Source organism: Hippopotamus amphibius, chromosome 2 (assembly GCF_030028045.1).
Source record: "Hippopotamus amphibius kiboko isolate mHipAmp2 chromosome 2, mHipAmp2.hap2, whole genome shotgun sequence".
In the NCBI taxonomy this organism is placed as follows: Eukaryota; Metazoa; Chordata; class Mammalia; order Artiodactyla; family Hippopotamidae; genus Hippopotamus; species Hippopotamus amphibius.
This window is the reverse complement of record NC_080187.1, coordinates 107,396,257-107,416,590: the sequence shown is the minus strand read 5'-3', so window position 1 is coordinate 107,416,590 and position 20,334 is coordinate 107,396,257. Positions and strand designations below refer to the sequence as shown.

Genomic DNA, 20,334 nt, shown 5'->3' with positions numbered 1-20,334 from the left:
TATTAGATAAATGCAAATCAAAACAATGAGATATCACCTCACACCTGTCAGGATGGCCATCATTAAAAAGGCTACAAATAACAAATGCTGGAGAGGATGTGGAGAAAACAGAACCCTTGTACACTGTTGGTGGGAATGTAAATTGGTGCAGTCATTATGAAAAAATAAAAATAGAACTACCATATGATCCAGCATTCTATTCTTGGGTATATATCCTAAAAAAACAAAAACAGTGATTCAAAAAGATATATGCACCCCAATGTTCATAGCAGCATTATTTACAATAGCCAAGATTTGGAAGCAACCTAAATGTTCATTAACAGATAAATGGATAAAGAAGATGTGTACATATATATAATGGAATATTACTCAGCCATAAAAAAGAATGAAATCCTGCCATTTGCAAAAACACGGATGGACCTAGAGAATATTACGCTTAGTGAAATTAGTCAGACAAACAGTACATGATACCACTTATTATGGAATCCTTAAAAATAATACAAATGAATATACATGCAGAAAAGAAAGACACTCACAGATATAGTAAACAAACTAGTGGTTACCAAAGGGGAAAGGGAAGGGGAGCAGGGCAAATTACAGGAATGGGAATTAAGAGATACAAACTACTATAGATAAAACAGGATATATTGTGCAGCACTGGAAATTATAGCCACTATCTTCTAATAACTTTTAATGGAGTATAATCTGTAAAAATACTGAATCACTATGCTGTACACCTGAAGCTAATATTATAAATCAACTATATTTCAGTAAAAAAAAGAATAATTTTATTTCCTTCATTTTATAAAAAAGGACTTTAGGAAAGAGTGAGAAACACACAGAGGGTCTGCACCACGGCTCAGCGCGTCCGGACTGAGACATCGGTTCACAGCTGAACAGGGGGTCTGGGAGCTGGAACGTGGGAACTGGAGAACTGGTTCAGGGACAAGCAATCTCTGAAGTCTGGACTACTCCATCAAAAGTGAAGTAGGAGGCTCTGGGGAGGGAGCACTGAATCCAGGATGCTAGATTACTAGGGAGTCCTCACACACAGGGAAGATTAACTGCAGAGAACTCTCACAGAGCCCTGTATCAGAGTCTAAGACCCGGCTTCGTCCAACTATCTGCAAGTGCCAGTGCTGGACACCCCACACCAAACTACAAACAAGACAGGAACACAAACCCACCCATCAGCACACAGACTACCTAAAGCCATATTAAACTCACAGATACCCTAAAACACACCACCTGAGATGGCCCTGCTCATCAGAGAGAAAAGACACAGAGCCACATACCGGAAAGCAGACACCAGACCCCCCCACCAGGAAGCCTACTCAAGACATAGGACAAACATCACCACAGGGGGCAGAGGGCAGAAACAAGAGGAATTACTATTAGGCAGCATAGGGAAAGGAGACGGCAACTCCTATAAAATAGACAAAATAAGAAAACAAGGAAACACCATGCAGGTAAAGGAGCAGGAAAAAAACTCCACAAGACCAAATAAATGAGGAGGAAACAGGAAAAGTGCCTGAAAGAGAATTCAGAGTAATGATAGTAAAGATGATCCAAAATCTCAATAACAAAATGCAGAAAATACAAGAAACAGTTAATAAGGATTCAGAAGAACTAAAGAATAAATAAACAGTAATGGACAACAAAATAACCAAAAATAAAAATACTCCAGATGGTATAAACAGCAGAATAACTGAGGCAGAAGAATGAATAAGTGATTGGAAGATAGAATGGGGGAAATAACTGCCACAGAGCAGGAAAGAGAAAAAGGAATAAAAAGAATGGAAGACAGTCTCAGAGACCTTGGGGACAACATTAAGCATACTAACATTCGAATCATAGGCATCCCAGAAGAAGAAGAAAAAAGAAAGGGTCTGTGAAAATATTTGAAGAGGTTAGAGTGGAAAATTTCCCCAACATGGGAAAAGAAATAGTCAATCAAGTCCAAGAAGTGCAAAGAGTCCCATACAGAATAAACCCAAGGAGAAATACACCAAGGTACATATTAATCAAACTAACAAACATTAAACACAAAGAAAAAATATTAAAAGCAGCAAGAGAAAAGCAACAAATAACATATAAGGGAAAACCCATAAGGATAACAGCTGATCTTTCTGCAGAAACTCTGCAGGCCAGAAGGGAGTGGCAGGATATACTGAAAGTCCTGAAAGAGAAAAACCTACAGCCAAGAATACTCTACCCAGCAAGAATCTCATTCAGATTCCACGGAGAAATCAAAAGCTCTACAGATAAGCAAAAGTTAAGAGATTTCAGCATCACCAAACCAGCCTGAAAACAATTGCTAAAGGAACTTTTCGAAGAAGGAAACACAAGAGAAGGAGAAGACCTACAAAAACAAACCCAAAACAATTAAGAAAATGGTAATCGGAACACACATGTCAATAATCACCTTAAATGGAAATGGATTAAATGCTCCAACCAAAAGACACAGACTGGCTGAATGGATACAAAAACAAGACCCTTCCATATGCTGCCTATAAGAAACCCACTTCAGACCAAGGAACACATACAGACTGAAAGTAAGGGGATGGAAAAAGATATTCCATGCAAATGGAAGTCAAAAGAAAGCTGGAGTAGCAATACTCACATCAGACAAATTAGACTTTAAAGACTATTACAAGAGACAAGGAAGGACACTACATGATCAAAGGATCAATTCAAGAAGAACATAAAACAACTGTAAATATCTGTGCACCCAATACAGGAGCACCTCAATACATAAGGCACATGCTAACAGCCATAAAGGGGAAATCAACAGGAGCACAATAATACTAGGAGACTTTAACACCCCACTTACATCAATGGACAGATCATCCAAACAGAAAATAAATAAGGACACACAAGCTTTAAATGACACATTAGACCAACTCGACTTAATTGATACTTATAGGACATTCCATCCAAAAACTACAGAATACACGTTCTTCTCAAGTGCACACGGAACATTTTCCAGGATAGATCACATCTTGGGTCACAAATCAAGCCTCGGTAAATTCAAGAAAATTGAAATCGCATCAAGCATCTTCTCTGACCACAATGCCATGAGACCAGATATCAATTACAGGAAAAAAACTGTACAGAATACAAACACATGGAGGCTAAACAATATGCTATTAAACAACCAAGAAATCACTGAAGAAATCAAAGAGGAAATCAAAAAATAACAAGAAACAAATCACAATGAAAACACAACAACCCAAAACCCACGGGATGCAGCAAAAGCAGTCCTAAGAGGGAAGTTTGTAGCAATACAGTCCTACCTCAAGAAACAAGAAAAATATCGAATAAACAACCTAACCTTATACCTAAAACAATCAGAGAAACAAGAACAAAAATACCCCAAAGTGAGCAGGAGGAAAGAAATCATAAAGATCAGATCAGAAATAAATGAAAAAGAAAGGAAGGAAGCAATAGCAAAGATCAATGAAACTAAAAGCTGGTTCTTTGAGAAGATAAACAAAATTGATAAACCATTAGCCAGACTCATCAGGAAAAAAAAGGAGATGACGCAAATCAACAGAATTAGAAATGAAAAAGGAGAAACTGACACCAGAGAAATACAAAAGATCATGAGAGACTACTACAAGCACCTATATGACAATAAACTGGATAACCTAGAAGAAATGGACAAATTCTTAGAAAAATACAGTCTTCCAAGACTGCACCAGGAAGAGAAAGAAAATATGAAGAGACCAATCACAAGTATGGAAATTGAGACTGTGACTAAAAATCTCCCAACAAACAAAAGTCCAGGGCCAGATGGATTCACAGGTGAATTCTATCAAACATTTAGAGAAGAGCTAACACCTATCCTTCTCAAACTTTCCCAAAATATAGCAGAAGGAGGAACACTCCCAAACTCATCCTACAAGGCCACCATCACCCTGATACCAAAATCAGGTAAAGATGTCAGAAAAAAAGAAAATTACAGGCCAATATCACTGATGAATATAGATGCAAAAATCTTCAACAAAATACTAGCTAACAGAATCCAACTGCACATTAAAAAAAATCATACGCCATGATCAAGTGGGGTTTATCCCTGGGACGCAAGGATTCTTCAATATATGCAAATCAATCAATGTGATACATCATATCAACAAACTGAAGGATAAAAAACATGATGATCTCAATAGATGCGGAAATAGCTTTTGACAAAATTCAGCATCCATTTATGAAAAAAACTCTCCAGAAAATGGGCATAGAAGGAAATTACCTCAACATAATAAAAGCCATATATGACAAACCCATAGCAAACATCATTCTAAATGGTGAAAAACTGAAAGAATTCCCTCTAAGAATAGGAACAAGACAATGGTGCCCACTCTCACCATTATTATTCAACATAGTTTTGGAAGTTTTAGCCACAGCAATCAGAGGAGAAAATGAAATAAAAGGAATCCAAATTGGAAAAGAAGTAAAATTGTCACTCTTTGCAGATGATATGATATTATACACAGAAAACCCTAAAGATGCTACCAGAAAACTGCTAGCACTAATCAATGAATTTAGTAAAGTTGCAGGATATAAAATTAATGCACAGAAATCTCTTGCATTCCTATACACTAACAACGAAAGAGCAGAAAGAGAAATTAAGGAAACTCTCCCATTTACCACTGCAACAAAAAGAATAAAATACCTAGGAATAAACCTGCCTAAGGAGGCAAAAGACCTGTATACAGAAAATTATAAGACACTGATGAAAGAAATCAAAGACCATACAAACAGATGGAGAGACATACCATGTTCTTGCATTGGAAGAATCAATATTGTGAAGATGACTATCTTACCCAAAGCAATTTACAGATTCAATGCAATCCCTATCAAATTACCAACGGCATTTTTCACAGAACTAGAACAAGAAATCTTACAATTTGTATGGAAATGCAAAAGACCCCGAATAGCCAAAGCAATCTTGAGAAGAAAAGATGGAGTTGGTGGAATTAGGCTTCCTGACTTCAAATTATACTACAAGGCCACAGTGATCAAGACAGTATGGTACTGGCACAAAAATAGAAAGGTAGATCAATGGAACAGAATAGAGAACCCAGAGGGAAACCCAAGCACATATGGGCACTTTATCTTTGACAAAGGAGGCATGAATATACAATGGAAAAAAGACAGCCTCTTCAATAAATGGTGCTGGGAAAGTTGGACAGCAACATGTAATGTAAAGGAATGAAATTGGAACACTTCCTAACACCATACACAAAAATAAACTCAAAATGGATTAAAGACCTAAATGGAAGGCCAGACACTATAAAAACTCCTAGAGGAAACGATAGGCAGAACACTATGACATACACCAAAGCAAGATCCTTTTTGACCCACCTCTTAGAATAACGGAAAGAAAATCAAGAATAAACAAATGAGACCTAATGAAACTTAAAAGCTTTTGCACAGCGAAAGAAACCATAAACAAGACTAGAAGACAACCCTCACAATGGGAGAAAATACTTGCCAATGAAGCAATGGACAAAGGATTAATCTCCAAAATATACAAGCAGCTCATGAAGCTTCATACCAAAAAAGCAAATAACCCAATCCACAAATGGGCAGAAGACCTAAAGAGGCATTTCTCCAAAGAAGACATACAGGTGGCCAACAAGCACATGAAAAGATGCTCAACATCACTAATCATTAGAGAAATGCAAGTCAAAGCCACAATGAGGTATCACCTCACACCCGTCAGAATGGCCATCATCAAAAAATCTAGAAACAATAAACACTGGAGAGGGTGTGGAGAAAAGGGAACCCTCTTGCACTGTTGGTGGGAATGTAAGTTGGTACAGCCACTATGGAAACCAGTTTGGAGGTTCCTTAAAAAACTAAAAGTGGAACTACCATATGATCCAGTAATCCCACTCCTAGGCATATACCCAGAGAAAATCATAATCCAAAAAGAAACATGTACCATAATGTTCACTGCAGCACTATTTACAATGGCCAGGACATGAAAGCAACCTAAATGCCCATCAACAGATGAATGGATAAAGAAGATGTAGCACATATATACAATGGAGCATTACTCAGCCATAAAAAGGAATGAAATGGAGCTATGTGTAATGAGGTGGATAGACCTAGAGTCTGTCATACAGAGTGAAGTAAGCCAGAAAGAGAAAAACAAATACCGTATGCTAACTCATATATACGGCATCTAAAAAAAAAAAAATGGTGCTGATGAACCCAGTGAGAGGGCAAGAATAAGGATGCAGATGCAGAGAATGGATTGGAGGACACGGGGCTGGGGGGGCGGGAGTGAAGGGGAAGCTGGGATGAAGTGAGAGAGTAGCATAGACATAGATACACTACCAAATGTAAAATAGATAGCTAGTGGGAAGCTGCTGTATAACAAAGGGAGATCAACTTGGTGATGGATGATGCCTTAGAGGGCCAGGACAGGGAGAGTGGGAGGGAGTCGCGGGAGGGAGGGGATATGGGGATATATGTATAAATAAAGCTGATTCACTTTCGTGTACCTCAAAAGCTGCTACAAGAGTGTAAAGCAATTATTTTCCAATAAAGAGCTTAAAAAAAAAGACTTTAAAATAGTTATTCTAAATCCAATCACTGTCTAACATTTAAGTATCATACGATGAACAATACAAAAAAAGCAAGTTAGTTTATTTACAGCAGGGACCCCCAACCCCGGGGGCCAAAGGACAGGTGCTGGTCTGCGGCCAGTTAAGAACCAGGCTGCACAGCAGGAGGTAAGCAGTGGGCGAGTGAGTGAAGCTTCATCTGTATTTACAGCTGTTTCCCATCACTCACGTTACCTCCTGAGCTCCTCCTCCTTAGGTAATGGAGCAGTGGCCTTAGATTCTCATAGCAGCGCGAACCCTACTGTGAACTGCTCATGCGAGGGATCTAGGTTGTGCGCTCCTTATGCGAATCTAATGCCTGATGACCTGAGGTGGAGCTGAGGTGGTGATGCTAGTGCTGGGGAGTGGCTGCAAATACAGATTATCTTTAGCAGAGAGGTTTGACTGCACAGAGACCATAATAAATCAACTGCCTGCATACATATCAAAGCCCTATCAGTGAACGGCAAGTGACAATTAAGCTGCATCTTATGTAGTAGACTGGACATAAGCACCACACTTCAGGTGTCACTGTCTCCCATCACCCCCAGATGGGACCATCTAGTTGCAGGAAAACAAGCTCAGCTCAGGGCGCCCAGTGATTCTGCATTATGGTGAGCTGTATAATTATTTCATTATATATTACAATGTAATAATAATAAAGTGCACAATAAATTTAACGCTCTTGAATCATCCCAGTCTGTGGAAAAATTGTCTTCCACGAAATCAGTCCCTGGTGTCAAAAAAGGTTCGGGACCGCTGATTTAGAGAATTCAATAAACATCTTACAACCAGCTTAGTGAGTTGTTTAGATGCTTTACATTTTTTCTAGGCTAAAGGATTTACTGCAGGCCTCATCACCCAGAACTCGGGGTCCTCATGCCCTTTCATTTCTGTGGTAGAGAAAACCTGGTACTACTTCGTGAGGAGTGCACTAGCCTGCATGATTGGTGGTGCTTTGGAGGAGAAGGCCTTCTGTGTAGGCGTGTGTCCTTCTGAAGCCATTCAGCTGTCACAGGACAGTGCCAATTCTACCTCGTGGCTCAGCTGACTGTGGTATTTCTCCACGGAAGGGGCAAGGTTTCCAAATACCTGTCAAGCACACTGTTGCTGACTACTTATGGAAAGCATCTTGAAACAATACTTGTGAGAACTTGTGAGAAGGATGCAGTCTGAGTATGAACAGAACTAGTCTGATACTCTCCACATATTCACTCAAATGCAATCATTTTTCTGGCCTCATGCCATTGACTTACACATGCCATATTATGACAAAGGGCCCCATGAAACCCAAATATTGTAAAAGTTACTGAGAATGTTTTCAGGCCATTACAGGACTGTTTAACAAAATGGTGTCCAAGATTTCAATTAAATCAGGAATACACAAGTTCCAGATAATGTTTATATTTTATATTTTCATTTTGATAAAAATATTTTTTATATATAGAAAAAAACCCATATTTTATAGTAATAATTCACAACTGACAGACATTTTCAGAGACTAAGACTTGAGTTTTTCACTGAGGTCTATGGACTTAGATTCTTGGAGTCTGAAAAAGTATTTTCTCCTTTAGAGGAATCCACATGTTACTCAAGTTTGAGGAACACTGTATCATAGTCCCCTCTTTTTAAGAATCACTGGACATTTTTCCTTTGTTTCAGTACCAAAAAGATTGTCCTCTGAGTAACTGACATATTTTATCTCAAGTAATTAATTAGGTTTCCTGCTTTGCTACAAAGATCAGCACCAAATTTGTGAATTATTTCCCCAAATTGTAGAGACCCTTTGACCATGAACTTTGTGTTCCTACTTCAACTTAGCTTAATATTATATTGCTTGCACTTATTTGCCTGATATGATGACTTTTCCCAAACACTTGTTTTTAACTTAATTTCTTCTTGTTCTCTGTATATATTACATTATATATTATATATAAAATAATATAAAGTAAAATATAAATATATTGTATATATTTATATATATAATATATATTATACATATACACACCTTATATTGTACTATATATAACATAGTCAAACCTTTTTTGGGGGAACAAGTTGGAATATAAATAAATCTTACAAAAGTTTATACTGCCAAAATTAAGCATCAACATTTTAAATCCTCAACTTGGGTCTACAAATCATACTTAAAGTAATAGTACCAATTTTTGACAAATATTTTTAGAAATGAATTCTTGTTCAAAATATTCAGAATCAGTTTACAAACTCATTATAAAAATTAGGCTTATTACTGCATGGTAAGATATTTAAAATAAAAATATCACATTTATCTTGATTACCCACTTCATTCACTAAACTTGGTTGCAAGTAACTTCAAGCTTTTTCCAAAAAAATTACATGCTCAGAATAGACTTGTATCAAGAAAGACAATCAAAAGAATCTGGTATATAAGATGTCAGGGAATTTCTAAAGAGAGGTTTCAAGATATTTTGTGCACTGTAATATCTTCATTAGAATAAGTCTATATCTCTGAAGATACCAAACATTTATTTGGATAAGTACGTTCTTATATTTTTTCTCCAAAGTGATATTATTTTATCGTCCTTTGACATTTTTTTCATAAAGAAGAGCTCCCTTAAATCTCTACTGATAGGTGTCATAGCAACCACCATGAGCATGAAACGTGATTCTGTTCGTGCCTGTCTACCTGTGATCATCTGAACCACCACACAGTGAAGCACACAGGCAGCACTAACTGCTGGCTTATAAAGTGCACTGGTTTACATTTAATCTGTTCCTTGCTGCTCATGGCCTGAATGTCTCCTTGGCAGTTATTCTGTTAGCTTAAGGAGAAAAGTAATGAAAATGCAGTGGGGTTTGAAGCTATAGGAGTACTTACTGGACCTGAAGATTTTCTAGTTTCGATTTAAGCATAACTATTAGAATTCTAACAAGACTTTTACTTTCATTAAAGCAATTCAAGAAACATTTTTTGTTGAGCTTACAGTCAACGTAAATAAGTCCACATAACCATAAAGTTTCTTCCAAAATAAAAAGCATTCTTGAATTCTAATTTTAGCAAACTCAATTTTTCATGAGTCAAAATGTCAAATATTTTAATAAAAATCCTGGCTCTGAAATACCTGAACTGAACACCCCTCTGAACACAAAGTCCAGGTCCTCACCACCTTATGCCCAGTGCCTCTACTGTTTCCATCAGGTGCTCCTTCCCATCTCCTGTGTTCCCGCCGCCCACAGCACTGTGGCCAGACTCCAGGCTACAAAGCACCTCTTCCACTAGTCAGTTCTTTCACTTCAGAAACCTTCACTGGTTTCCTCCATGTGTCTTAAACGCTTCACAGTGTCTGATCACAAAGACTAATTCTCAACAGGAAGCTCCTAATACAGTCAGTCTAACCCTAACACACACATTAATCACCAGTTTGTTCTTTTCCCCATAAGTCATACCCTCTATGTTTATTTCCTTTTTTCCCAGTTTGACCTCCCTTCTCTAATTCCTACTGCACTGAAAACATTTCAGAATGAGCACTTCTTTGTGTAGTTTTACATTTTCTTTCCTATTGATATGTCTTATCTCCCAAGGAAACTGTACACAACATGTAAACACATATCATGCCTTTCAGTGGCCACAGAAATGAAGTGCCAGGCACATGGGGTGGGGGTGGGGGCCCTCCATAAACACTCTAAAACCCACCACAGCTCATGAGATTGGAGGTCATGCTCCATCTGATAGCAAAGGAAACAAACTTGAGACAAAATAAATCACCTCGTGCCATGTGACCAGCTTGTCACAGAACCGGGACTGTAACTCTGGTCTCTAGGTTCCATGCTTAGTGTTATTGACCAATTTAAGGGGAAAGAACATTTTGAACTTTAATAGCTTTTAATAAAGTCCTAACACATTCTGAGTGATTCTACAGGTAAATATTTTCCAAATATGGTTTACACTCTAATCACTATAGATGAACTCCACTTACTCTGAATAAGAGAGACCACATTTGATACTTTTTAGGATAAATTTTACGTGTGTGTCTAAAAATTTAATTCCACCTCCTTGATAAAAAAGTATGCTAATTTCTAGAGCTGTCCAATAAGGAGGCTTTTAAAAAATCTCATTTAAATGTTACCTCCAAATTAAATTAAAATACTGACTTAAAAAACTTAAGCTTATAAAAGTTTATGCCAGTATCAAAGAAAAGGACACAGTTAATTGCTCAAAAGTACTAGATATAATTCCAATATAAATTTCACCAAAAATGCATGTGACATAAGCTCAATTTACACTTATTTTATTTTTTGCACATTTATTTAAAATACAAGGATGTGAGGAAACCTTACCTTCTTGATAGGCTCCATCTGCCATGACTAGATGAAGAATCTTGGCATAGAGATGCTGATGTTCCTTTCCCAAAACATTCTGCACTATTGTTGAACAAATCTCAATATTTTCATCTTCATCTTCATGAACAGCCTATACCAAATTTCCAAATATAAATTAATATTTGATGCTAATCTTCTCTAATTGGAGACTTTGTTTTTCATTTATAAGTCTATTGACCAATAAAAATCACTGACATTTCACTAGTAATTCAAACAAAGCATATTTCAAAATTAAATGTTTTAATTGACATTTTACTTACCTTTATTTTCTCATAAACCTCAAAGAACTTTTCAAAGCCTATTTCCTGCTCCAGGTGAAGCCTCAGTTCCTCTAAATGATTAAAGACACTATCATATTCACATTCACTAGTTATCTCACCATCACTGTTATCTAAAAAACATAAAAAAGACATTTTATGATTTAAGAGACTGAATAAAATAATTCTTAGCATAATTGATTAAAATCCTGTGACAAACGAATACTGTCATTGAGACAGACTACCTGTACTTTCAATATAAAGTTTCTATCATAATACTTGCCATTTACATGTGTAATCAACGTATGTATATACAAATTTGTCTTAACAAGAATGTTACTTTAGAAACCTTTTTTTATAGACATAAACAGTAAATCACGTTAGAATAAAAACTTTCCAAGAGATGTCACCTAATTTAAAAAAAAAAAAAAAAAGGAAAAAGTATACTCATATGTTCTTCATTGAGGCAACCAACCCTAACCACTATTTTTAAAAACTTGATGTTAAACATGGGGTTAAAACATGAAAGAGTATGCAGATGACCTAAGACACATATTATAAAACTTGGAAGGCACCAAAATGTATTATAAATGCTTTCTATGTTTCATGTCATGTACATGCCCAAGTAATTTGAAAAATTCTAGTAAAAGAAAAATTAACGCAGAATTATTCCTTTTCACATTATCTCTTCTTCCCAAATAACTCATTATTTAAATACACAAATTTTCTATGCATCTTAGGGTCAATGATATGAAGCAGGAACTGTTTCCAAACCAAAAAAATGTGTCAACGTTTTAAAAACTGCTTTTAGTTTAACCCTGCTGGTTAAGCACTGTATGTGGAAGCCCTTTGTAAAACATAAAGGGCTAAGAAAACTAAGTTACTATCTTAATTACTAGGAAAATAAGTTGAGAAGTGGAGGATAACAGAATAAAAATGCTTCAAAAAAGTGTTTCCATACTTTAGCGGAAAAGAAATGGGACAACTACATCTGCAGACTGTGAAAAGACAGAGTGAACAGAAGTCAGGGACTCAAAGCAGGTTTCAGCCTTATTAAGGCTGGAAGCAGCTCACGTCTAAGGTCAGAAGACACACTCTCCTTGCAGTATGGGTGACCACGCACCCGAGTGCCACTCCTCGTTGAGGGCGCTCTCGCTGCTGGGGTTGTCGTCCTCGTCGCCCCCGTCCGTCCCTGTCCCATTGGCGGCCTGCTCAGCGTCGCTGGTCTTCAGGCCCAACTCCTCCTCCTCACTGTCGTCCTCCCCAGGCTGCTCCCGCAGCAGCTGCTCCATGGAGGCCTGAAGCTCTTGTAAGTCTGCGTCAGCCTCTTCAAACACACTGAATTTAAAAATTAAATGGAACATTACCAAAACTTTACCTTATTCTGAAATTTTACTTCAACTCAATATGCATGTGGTCCTTTCTACTTAAAAGTACTTGTGGTAGATAAAAAGAAATCTGAAAAACACATACTATTTAACAAAGGAAATGAGGATTCACACAACTGATAAATAAAGCACAAGACACATGATCTCGAATATATAAACCAGAAGACGACTTGTATAAAATGGTCTTTATTTGTCTAAGAGAATCATGTAACTATCAACATTATTAATTCCTTAAGTTTTGAAAGAATGTGTCAATATTGAAGAGCCAGACTAAGTATTTTTCTTTAATGTGGTTTTGAAGGTTCAGCAAAATCTTGGGGTGGATGTGTGACAGCCATGCACTAGCCTCACTGGGGGTCTTTCCCTCCAGGCACTGTCCAGAGTATTAATTCTACTTCTGTGCAATTACAGATGCTGAAATAAACTGATTTATGCAAGTAATAGCTTACATTCATATAATACCTTCATTTTTACAGTGGTTTATCCTATTATTTAAATTTTATCCACACAAAACTCACTTTAGAAACAGGAAAACTATGAATCAAGATGCTCAAGTGACTTGTCAAGGACACATAGTCAACAAATGACAAAAACAAGACCGAGATCTAGGCCTCCTGACCACTTCTACAAGACCCAAGAAGCGCACTCAACAACTCCATTCTTCTGAGGATCCGCTTCTTTCTCCCTGGGGCACGCAAATGGAAAAACCTGTAGACTAAGAGTTAATTCAAGTTTTAGATACATGAAGTCCTCTGAAAGATTATGGACCCATACTGATGATTTCAACTAGCAGAAAAGTGACATTAAGCAGAACACAAGGATGATGAAGGCCTTTCTTAGATTCTAATCAAATAAACATTTACTGAAGATCTAAAATACGAGGGTAAGTCAAAAATTATCCACACTCTGGTTATATTAAAACTTTTGTAAATTCTACAGCCAGAGCAAATAATTTTTGACTCACCCTCGTATAAATATTATTATGCAAGACGGTATACAAAATTTTCACTAACAGAAAAATAGAATAATTTTTAATGTAGAAATATCTTTATTTTGTACTTATGTGTACAAACTCTTACACTTTGACTTTGCAGCAGCAACAGAAAAGCAAACATCATCTAATTAGAATGAGAGAATGTCTAATCTTTTGGATCATCCTTCCAGGAGCATATATTTAGCTTAATATTTAATTATCAGTCTTATACACCATACACATCTGCTAGGTACCACTGCTATATGACTAGGCACTAACCTGTTGGTAAAATCTTCCTGCAGAGGAATTAGTTTCCACCACAGATGGTATTAAAATAAGTGGGCTGCTAAGTATGCCAATGTAAGAAATGTATAAGAGGATTAAGATCTCTTATGAAATGAGCACTCAAAAAATTGTCTCAGGTACTTTAAATTCTGGTCCTGAATTTTCTATTCAGGAGGTTTTCTTGTCATATGACCATAAGTAAAGTTTGGATCAAAAATACATACATTTTCCAAAGAAAAATGTCAAGTGAAATTTCCCTATATGCATATAAGAGTAACTTACTTGAAAAAAACTTAAGTTTTCAAATTTTAAAAATAATATTAAAAGATTTTAACTTAAATTTTAAAATAAAATTCTGTTATCAACTAGTAATTAAATGAATATAAGCCACAAATAAGCTATAGTCATTCAGTTAAAAAATGACATAAAAACTTTGAGGAAAAAACGGTTACCCAGGATTTTGTCAACCCCAGAGATGCTGAAATGTTGTCCTGTTCTCCAATAGGCTTAATAAAAACACAACATAAAGTGCTTAATGACCACAGCCAAGCAGAAGCAAGGATAAAAAGGTAACTTTTCTTTCAAATTTTGAGGGTACCAGCAAAAATCTATAGAATTCTATGGGAAAAAAAAATTCAACCTTTATTTTTTTTTTGGCCACACTGTGTGGCTTGCGGGATCTTAGTTCCCCCATCAGGGACTGAACCTGGGCCCTCCGCAATGAAAGTGCCGAGTCCTAACCACTGGGAAACCAGGGAATTCAAAAGTCAACCTTTAAAAGATAAAGTCGGCCTAGAAATTTAAAAAGTATGGGTAAGCTTTAAGAAAAAAACAGAAACAGAAAATAAAGTACACCAGATGCAGTGGTCCCGGCTCAAGAATTACAGAGAGAAAAATCATGAGACTGATACCATGCTTTCAATCAGATCAAAACACACATTCCTTCTATTGAAAGGCAGAGGTAAAAAGGAGAAACTTAAATTAAAAAAAAAAATCAAAACATTAATCTTAAAAATTATAATATTTTGCAACCTATTTTCGTGGTGACTTGAATACACTTCTCTAACACTCTAATTTTATTTCCCCCCAAAGTCTGTAACATTTGTCAGATGGACTAAGAAGGCCAACTGATATCAAGGAAGGTGAAGGTGTATTACTGTCTAAGGAGCTGCCAGTTCCCACCTCTTTCAGGAGTGCTAGTTAAATTTTCCTTTGGGATTCTAAATTCCTCAGGAATCAATAAGAAGGGAATTTTGTGAAAGCAGTTAAGTTACATGCAGAACTTACATGTGAGCATGTGCACACGCATGGACACACACACGCACACACCCATTCCACCTGTGGACTCCCTACTTCCGTGGTTTTGAAATCACACCCAGCAGGAAACAGATGTGGATGGAGCTTTCGGGCATTGTCCTGAGTAAGAGCACAGTGAGTCCTTCAGTTTCCCACTGCCAATCCCTGTACCATGTGGCATCACACTACCAGTCACCATCCTGCTGACGTTCACTCAATTAAGCACCAGCCACGTCAAGCACTGTGATGGGTGCTCAGAGGCCAGTAAGACAGAGAACACAGTGATGACCCATCCTTACATTCCTCAAGTGAGGTTAAGTTATAGTATTTAGAGGCAGATACACATATCAAAGTTTACCTGACTATACTTTAAATATGTTGTAAATAGTTAAAGGAGTAGTGAAAGATCAGCTGCAGATCATGTTTAAAAACTGTGTACTATATGAATGGATTCCACAGAATGATATTCTTGGCCATCCCAAAACCAGAGCTTTTATCACTCACTTTGGAACTAATGGGATCTATGAAGCTATTTACCACGGGGTCCCTATGGTGGGAGTTCCCATGTTTGGTGATCAGCATGATAACGTTGCTCATGTAAAAGCCAAAGGGGCAGCTGTTGAAGTAAACTTGCAGACAATGACAAGTTCCGATCTGCTGAATGCTTTGAAGGCAGTTATCAACAACTCTTCCTATAAAGAGAATGCTATGAGGTTATCAAGAATTCACCATGATCAGCCTATGAAGCCCCTGGACCGAGCAGTCTTCTGGATCGAGTTTATCATGCGCCACAAAGGAGCCAAACACCTTCGGCCAGCGGCCCACGACCTCACCTGGTACCAGTACCGTTCTTTGGATGTGATTGGCTTCCTGCTAGCATGCGTGGCAACCATTATATTCCTGGTCACTAAATGTTGCCTATTTTGTTGGTGGAAGTTTGGTAAGATTGCAAAGAAGAAAAAGAGAGAGTAGTATTTTTTTAACAGTTGGGCTGAAAGCCTTGGTAAGGTCCATCTGAATTCACTCAGCCACCACTTAAAATAGATTCCTCTCCTACTCCCACAGGTTCTTGTCCATTCCTCAGCTTGTCAAGTCAAAATCAAAGACTCACCCTAAAAATATGCCACATGATTCCAAATTAAGGTTTAAAATAATCTATTCTTTTAAAAGAGAATGTAAACAATTAAACACATGGAAGTTACTACCAAAAAAAATAAAAAAATAAAAACTGTGTGGGTGAGCCACCATCTCTAGAACGTGTAAATTCAGAAATCCTGTTAGTGTTGGTAACTAATGAATGTCATTGTGCTCACATGTCTTCAGAGTCAGAAGGTCCTTCTTTAACATGCTCATCCTCCATTTCATCCATTTCAAGATTGTCCTGACGTCCGTCTCCAACAATGGGGACATCCATGAGCGTTCTGAACAGCTTTGAGAGGTCTGGAAGTGAACACGTCCTCAGCATCTAAAAAAAGGCAGCGGATTTCTTATTAGGAATGAGACAGTGAGAAAATCAAAATGACAGAAAAAATTAGAAAATTGGAGCTAATAATGATTTTGTTATTTATATATATGCATCAATCATCCATTTTGAGCTAGAAGCTTCAGGGGTGACTTGTCTAAGCTGAGAACCTACTTCTCTTGAACTTCAGCTCAGTATTTGTTCAGCAACAAAACTAAGCTTGTGAGTTCTGCTTAAGTTTCAACGTGATGTGGCCTTTAAAAGGTAGGGAGGGTGTTTATCTGGGGTGTGCACGTGGAGTGGAGCTGGAGCTGGGTCAGGACCTTGAGAAGGTCCTGACATCCTCATGGCCCTGCCATCCCTCTGCAATGGCACCTCTGCTGAGTCTTCCTATCACTTTCCGATGTCCAACACCCATTTATTTTATTTTTTTAATACATAAATTTATTTATTTATTTATTTATTTATTTATTTATTTTATTGGCTGTGTTGGGTCTTTGTTGCTGCACACAGGCTTTCTCTAGTTGTGGTGAGCGGGGGCTACTCTTCACTGTGGTGCGCAGGCTTCTCATTGCAGTGGCCTCTCCTGTTGCAGAGCACGGGCTCTAGGCGCATGGGCTCTAGGCGCATGGGCTTCAGTAGTTGTGGCACATGGGCTCAACAGTTGTGGCTCACGGGCTCTAGAGCGCAGGCTCAATAGTTGTGGCGCACAGGCTTAGCTGCTCCATGGCATGTGGGATCTTCCTGGGGCAGGGATGGAACCCGTGTCCCCTGCATTGGCAGGCAGATTCTTACCCACCGTGCCACCTAGGGAGTCCCCCTGCATTTATTTTTGCACAAGCTTGGTTAAGCACCATCCCACACAACTGGTGGCCCTTTGTATCACTTTATCCTAGGAGACGCTGATTGCCCAACATTGCTTAAATCAAGGCCCTCCAGTTAGTGCAAAGAAGAGCCCACTGTTGCCTCCTTGAGCAACGGACTGCAAGCAGTACCTTTCCCACCAGAAAGGATGGCTGGAAAGACAGGCACCTCGATATTCACACTGAGAAGCATCTGGAGTAGCAGGGTGAGGAGTAACTCAGCACACTGAGGGGAGAAAGAATAACATAGTGGAGGTGCTTAAATCTTGAGTTTGTGTTGGATAAGACCAGGATCACAGGAACAGCCTCTGTCTAGCACCCTTTTCACAATCAGAATGTGATGGACAGACAGGGCTATGACAAACAAACCTATTGAAGTCAATTTCAAGGCTGGGTCAACCTTAAAGGAATCTGTAAGATCTGCAGCGTGACTCTTAAGGCCCTGATAAGAACCAACACCAGATGGGAGACTGTGCAGAAAACACAATGTTTAGCATATTAATAAAAATGTATGTACTTGGCCAATTTTATTGGTACAATCTGTTTTTGAGAATAACAAGCAATAGATTTCTATTATTTGAACATAATTTACATATTACAGCACTCGAGAGAAAAAAACTGGTTATGCACTACAAGATGGTGCAGATACATTGCCTGGTTAAAGCACTTAACAATGGTACTGTCAGCAGAATTTACGCTTGACTTGTTTGTTATTTTAATGGTTTCAGCCACATATATCATAAACCCAGAGTAGGCAAAATCTGCAGCCAGTAACAGTTTACCCAGACACACGTTAATCAATAAAAATAAATAGCATATATGCATTATATACCTAAATACAAGGGGATCACATGAAAGGATGCAATACTTTTTATGCTGAGATAAATTCTAGCCCTGGTAAAATCATCTCAATTCCAGTTTATTCCTGTCACTAATTAAGATAATCTTCATAATTTAACATAAAATAATAGGGTTAGAAAGAAATTTCAAGTGGTATGTGCCTCTCGGTGTAGGTTTACACACCCATCAATCCAACAGTTCCTATAGGTCCTATATGTAAAATCCTAATGTTCACAGTCTTCTTTGACAGAAAGTTAAAGTTTTAGACAGGATATTCATCTTCATACAGAAGAATTTTGTATAAGAACACTTCCAGTTCTGTAATTCTGAGTCTAGTAGATTTTTTTCATATTGTTTAAATAATATTCTATAGTTCTGACATTCATAGAAAGAAATCCTCCTGAAAATAGCTATTAATCCAGAACATGTTGCCTGAGAACTTACTTCATTTATACGCAAACTAATTTTTTCCAAAACTTTTTGTAGCATGAGAATTTATGCTGCTAGCATTTGGTACCATTATAAATCAAATAGGAAAGCAATGTTTTAGAAAACCTTAAAATGTTAAAAAAAATAAAAATTCAGTTCCTTCAGATTTTTCATTGTTGGTTCTATTTTTCCTCAAAAATGAAGACAGCCACGTAAAGAGTGAACAAATTAAGTACTAGTTACACTAACAGAACTTCACATGATATTCTACTTAATTCTATCAACTCAGTTTTTCATCTGTAGTATTTTTCATATAAAATTATGTATTAGTAATCCTCTGGCTATACTATAAAATAGTTTATTATGAGCACATTTGTTTAGTCTCTGCTTATTGCAATTCACCCATAACACTACACCCTCAAAATAGCTTCTACAAATACTTCCTTACTTCAACCCATAAACAAGGTTAAAAAGAGAATTAAAACATTAAAAAATCATGAACACTCAGCAAAGGCAAAAATTATGGACATTATCTAAGAACTGATATTTTAGCAAAACAAAAAGACATTTAAGGCACTTGCGTTGTTTGTGAATTGTACAATAATACTTTCCCCCACTCTGCACTTGCTATAGCAAGAAAAGAAATTCTCCAGTTTTCATAGAGATCAATCTTCCACTCTACTCCCCACATGAAAAGTATCAGTGGAACACATCTGGTCTCTCTCCACCCCTTATTCACTATCCCATAAGATAAGGAAGGTCTAACGGGAAGGACAAGCAGCTTTTCCACTTGGTAACCTAGCGTCTGTTCTTACATATGTCAGATCACGAGAAGGTCTCATCTTTAGACTATTTTATCCTGACTTATTACAAATGTACCTTCAATAATCTTCATTTATGTGTTATACTCAATTTTATTAAGACACTCTGTTACAACTGCCTTTTGAAAGCTGCCACTGCATTTATGCTGTTTCTTGTCAGAAATAATGCAGCCCAGAAGACAATGTAAGTCTAAATGTAGTAGAAATACCTTTCCAAAGTAAAGGTGAAATTAAAATGTTTTTAAACAAACAAAAGCTGAAAAAAATTAATCACCACAGGGCTGCACAAGAAGTGTTAAAGAAGTTCTTAAAGTGGCAGAAAAATAATACCAGATAAAAATTCAAATTCTATACAAAGGGATGAAGAATGTTAGAAATGGTTAATATGTAAATATAAAAGACTTCTTTTCTCAGTTTTTACTTTCTATAAAAGATAATTTAATGTTTAAAGCAAAAACAATAGAAATGTGGAATTTATAATATATGCAGAAATAAAATACATGACAATTCCAAAAAGGACAGGCAAGAGAGTAGAAATGGAAATGTACTGCCGTAAAGTTCTGATGCTACTCGTGAAGTGGTATATTATTTGAAGGGAGGCCATGATAATCTAAAAATGTGTACTGAAAACTGAGAATGACCATTAATTATGTTTTTAAGGTCTACCTCATAAGCAAATAGTTGAGATAAAATAAAATACTAAAAATACTCTATCCAAAAGGGAGAATAAAAGTAAAAAAG

General features: G+C 37.1%; 2 protein-coding genes across 12 annotated transcripts in view; one reads left to right on the top strand and one right to left on the bottom strand.

The window, feature by feature from the left end:
- NEK1 (NIMA related kinase 1) overlaps positions 1-20,334 on the bottom strand; it is a 226,719-nt gene that overhangs the window by 10,211 nt on the left and 196,174 nt on the right. For 9 of the 11 annotated variants that reach the window (XM_057721154.1, XM_057721153.1, XM_057721156.1 and 6 more), the window contains 4 exons: positions 16,492-16,643; positions 12,360-12,574; positions 11,240-11,370; positions 10,938-11,070 (listed from right to left, as the gene is read on the bottom strand). In XM_057721154.1, the coding sequence (XP_057577137.1) occupies positions 10,938-11,070; positions 11,240-11,370; positions 12,360-12,574; positions 16,492-16,643 (631 nt within the window). Of the gene's footprint in view, positions 1-10,937; positions 11,071-11,239; positions 11,371-12,359; positions 12,575-16,491; positions 16,644-17,635; positions 17,730-20,334 lie in introns of those variants that run through there. The other 2 variants (XM_057721157.1, XR_009051254.1) reach the window with 2 other exon arrangements.
- On the top strand, positions 15,599-16,150 carry LOC130846636 (UDP-glucuronosyltransferase 2A1-like). Its single transcript, XM_057724996.1, has one exon. The coding sequence runs from the start codon at positions 15,599-15,601 to the stop codon at positions 16,148-16,150; it is 552 nt and encodes a 183-aa protein (XP_057580979.1).

What these genes read in the sequence shown, in the direction of transcription:
- LOC130846636 (XM_057724996.1), top strand. Translation starts at nt 15,599, where the DNA reads ATGTTTAAAAACTGTGTACTATATGAATGGATTCCACAGAATGATATT.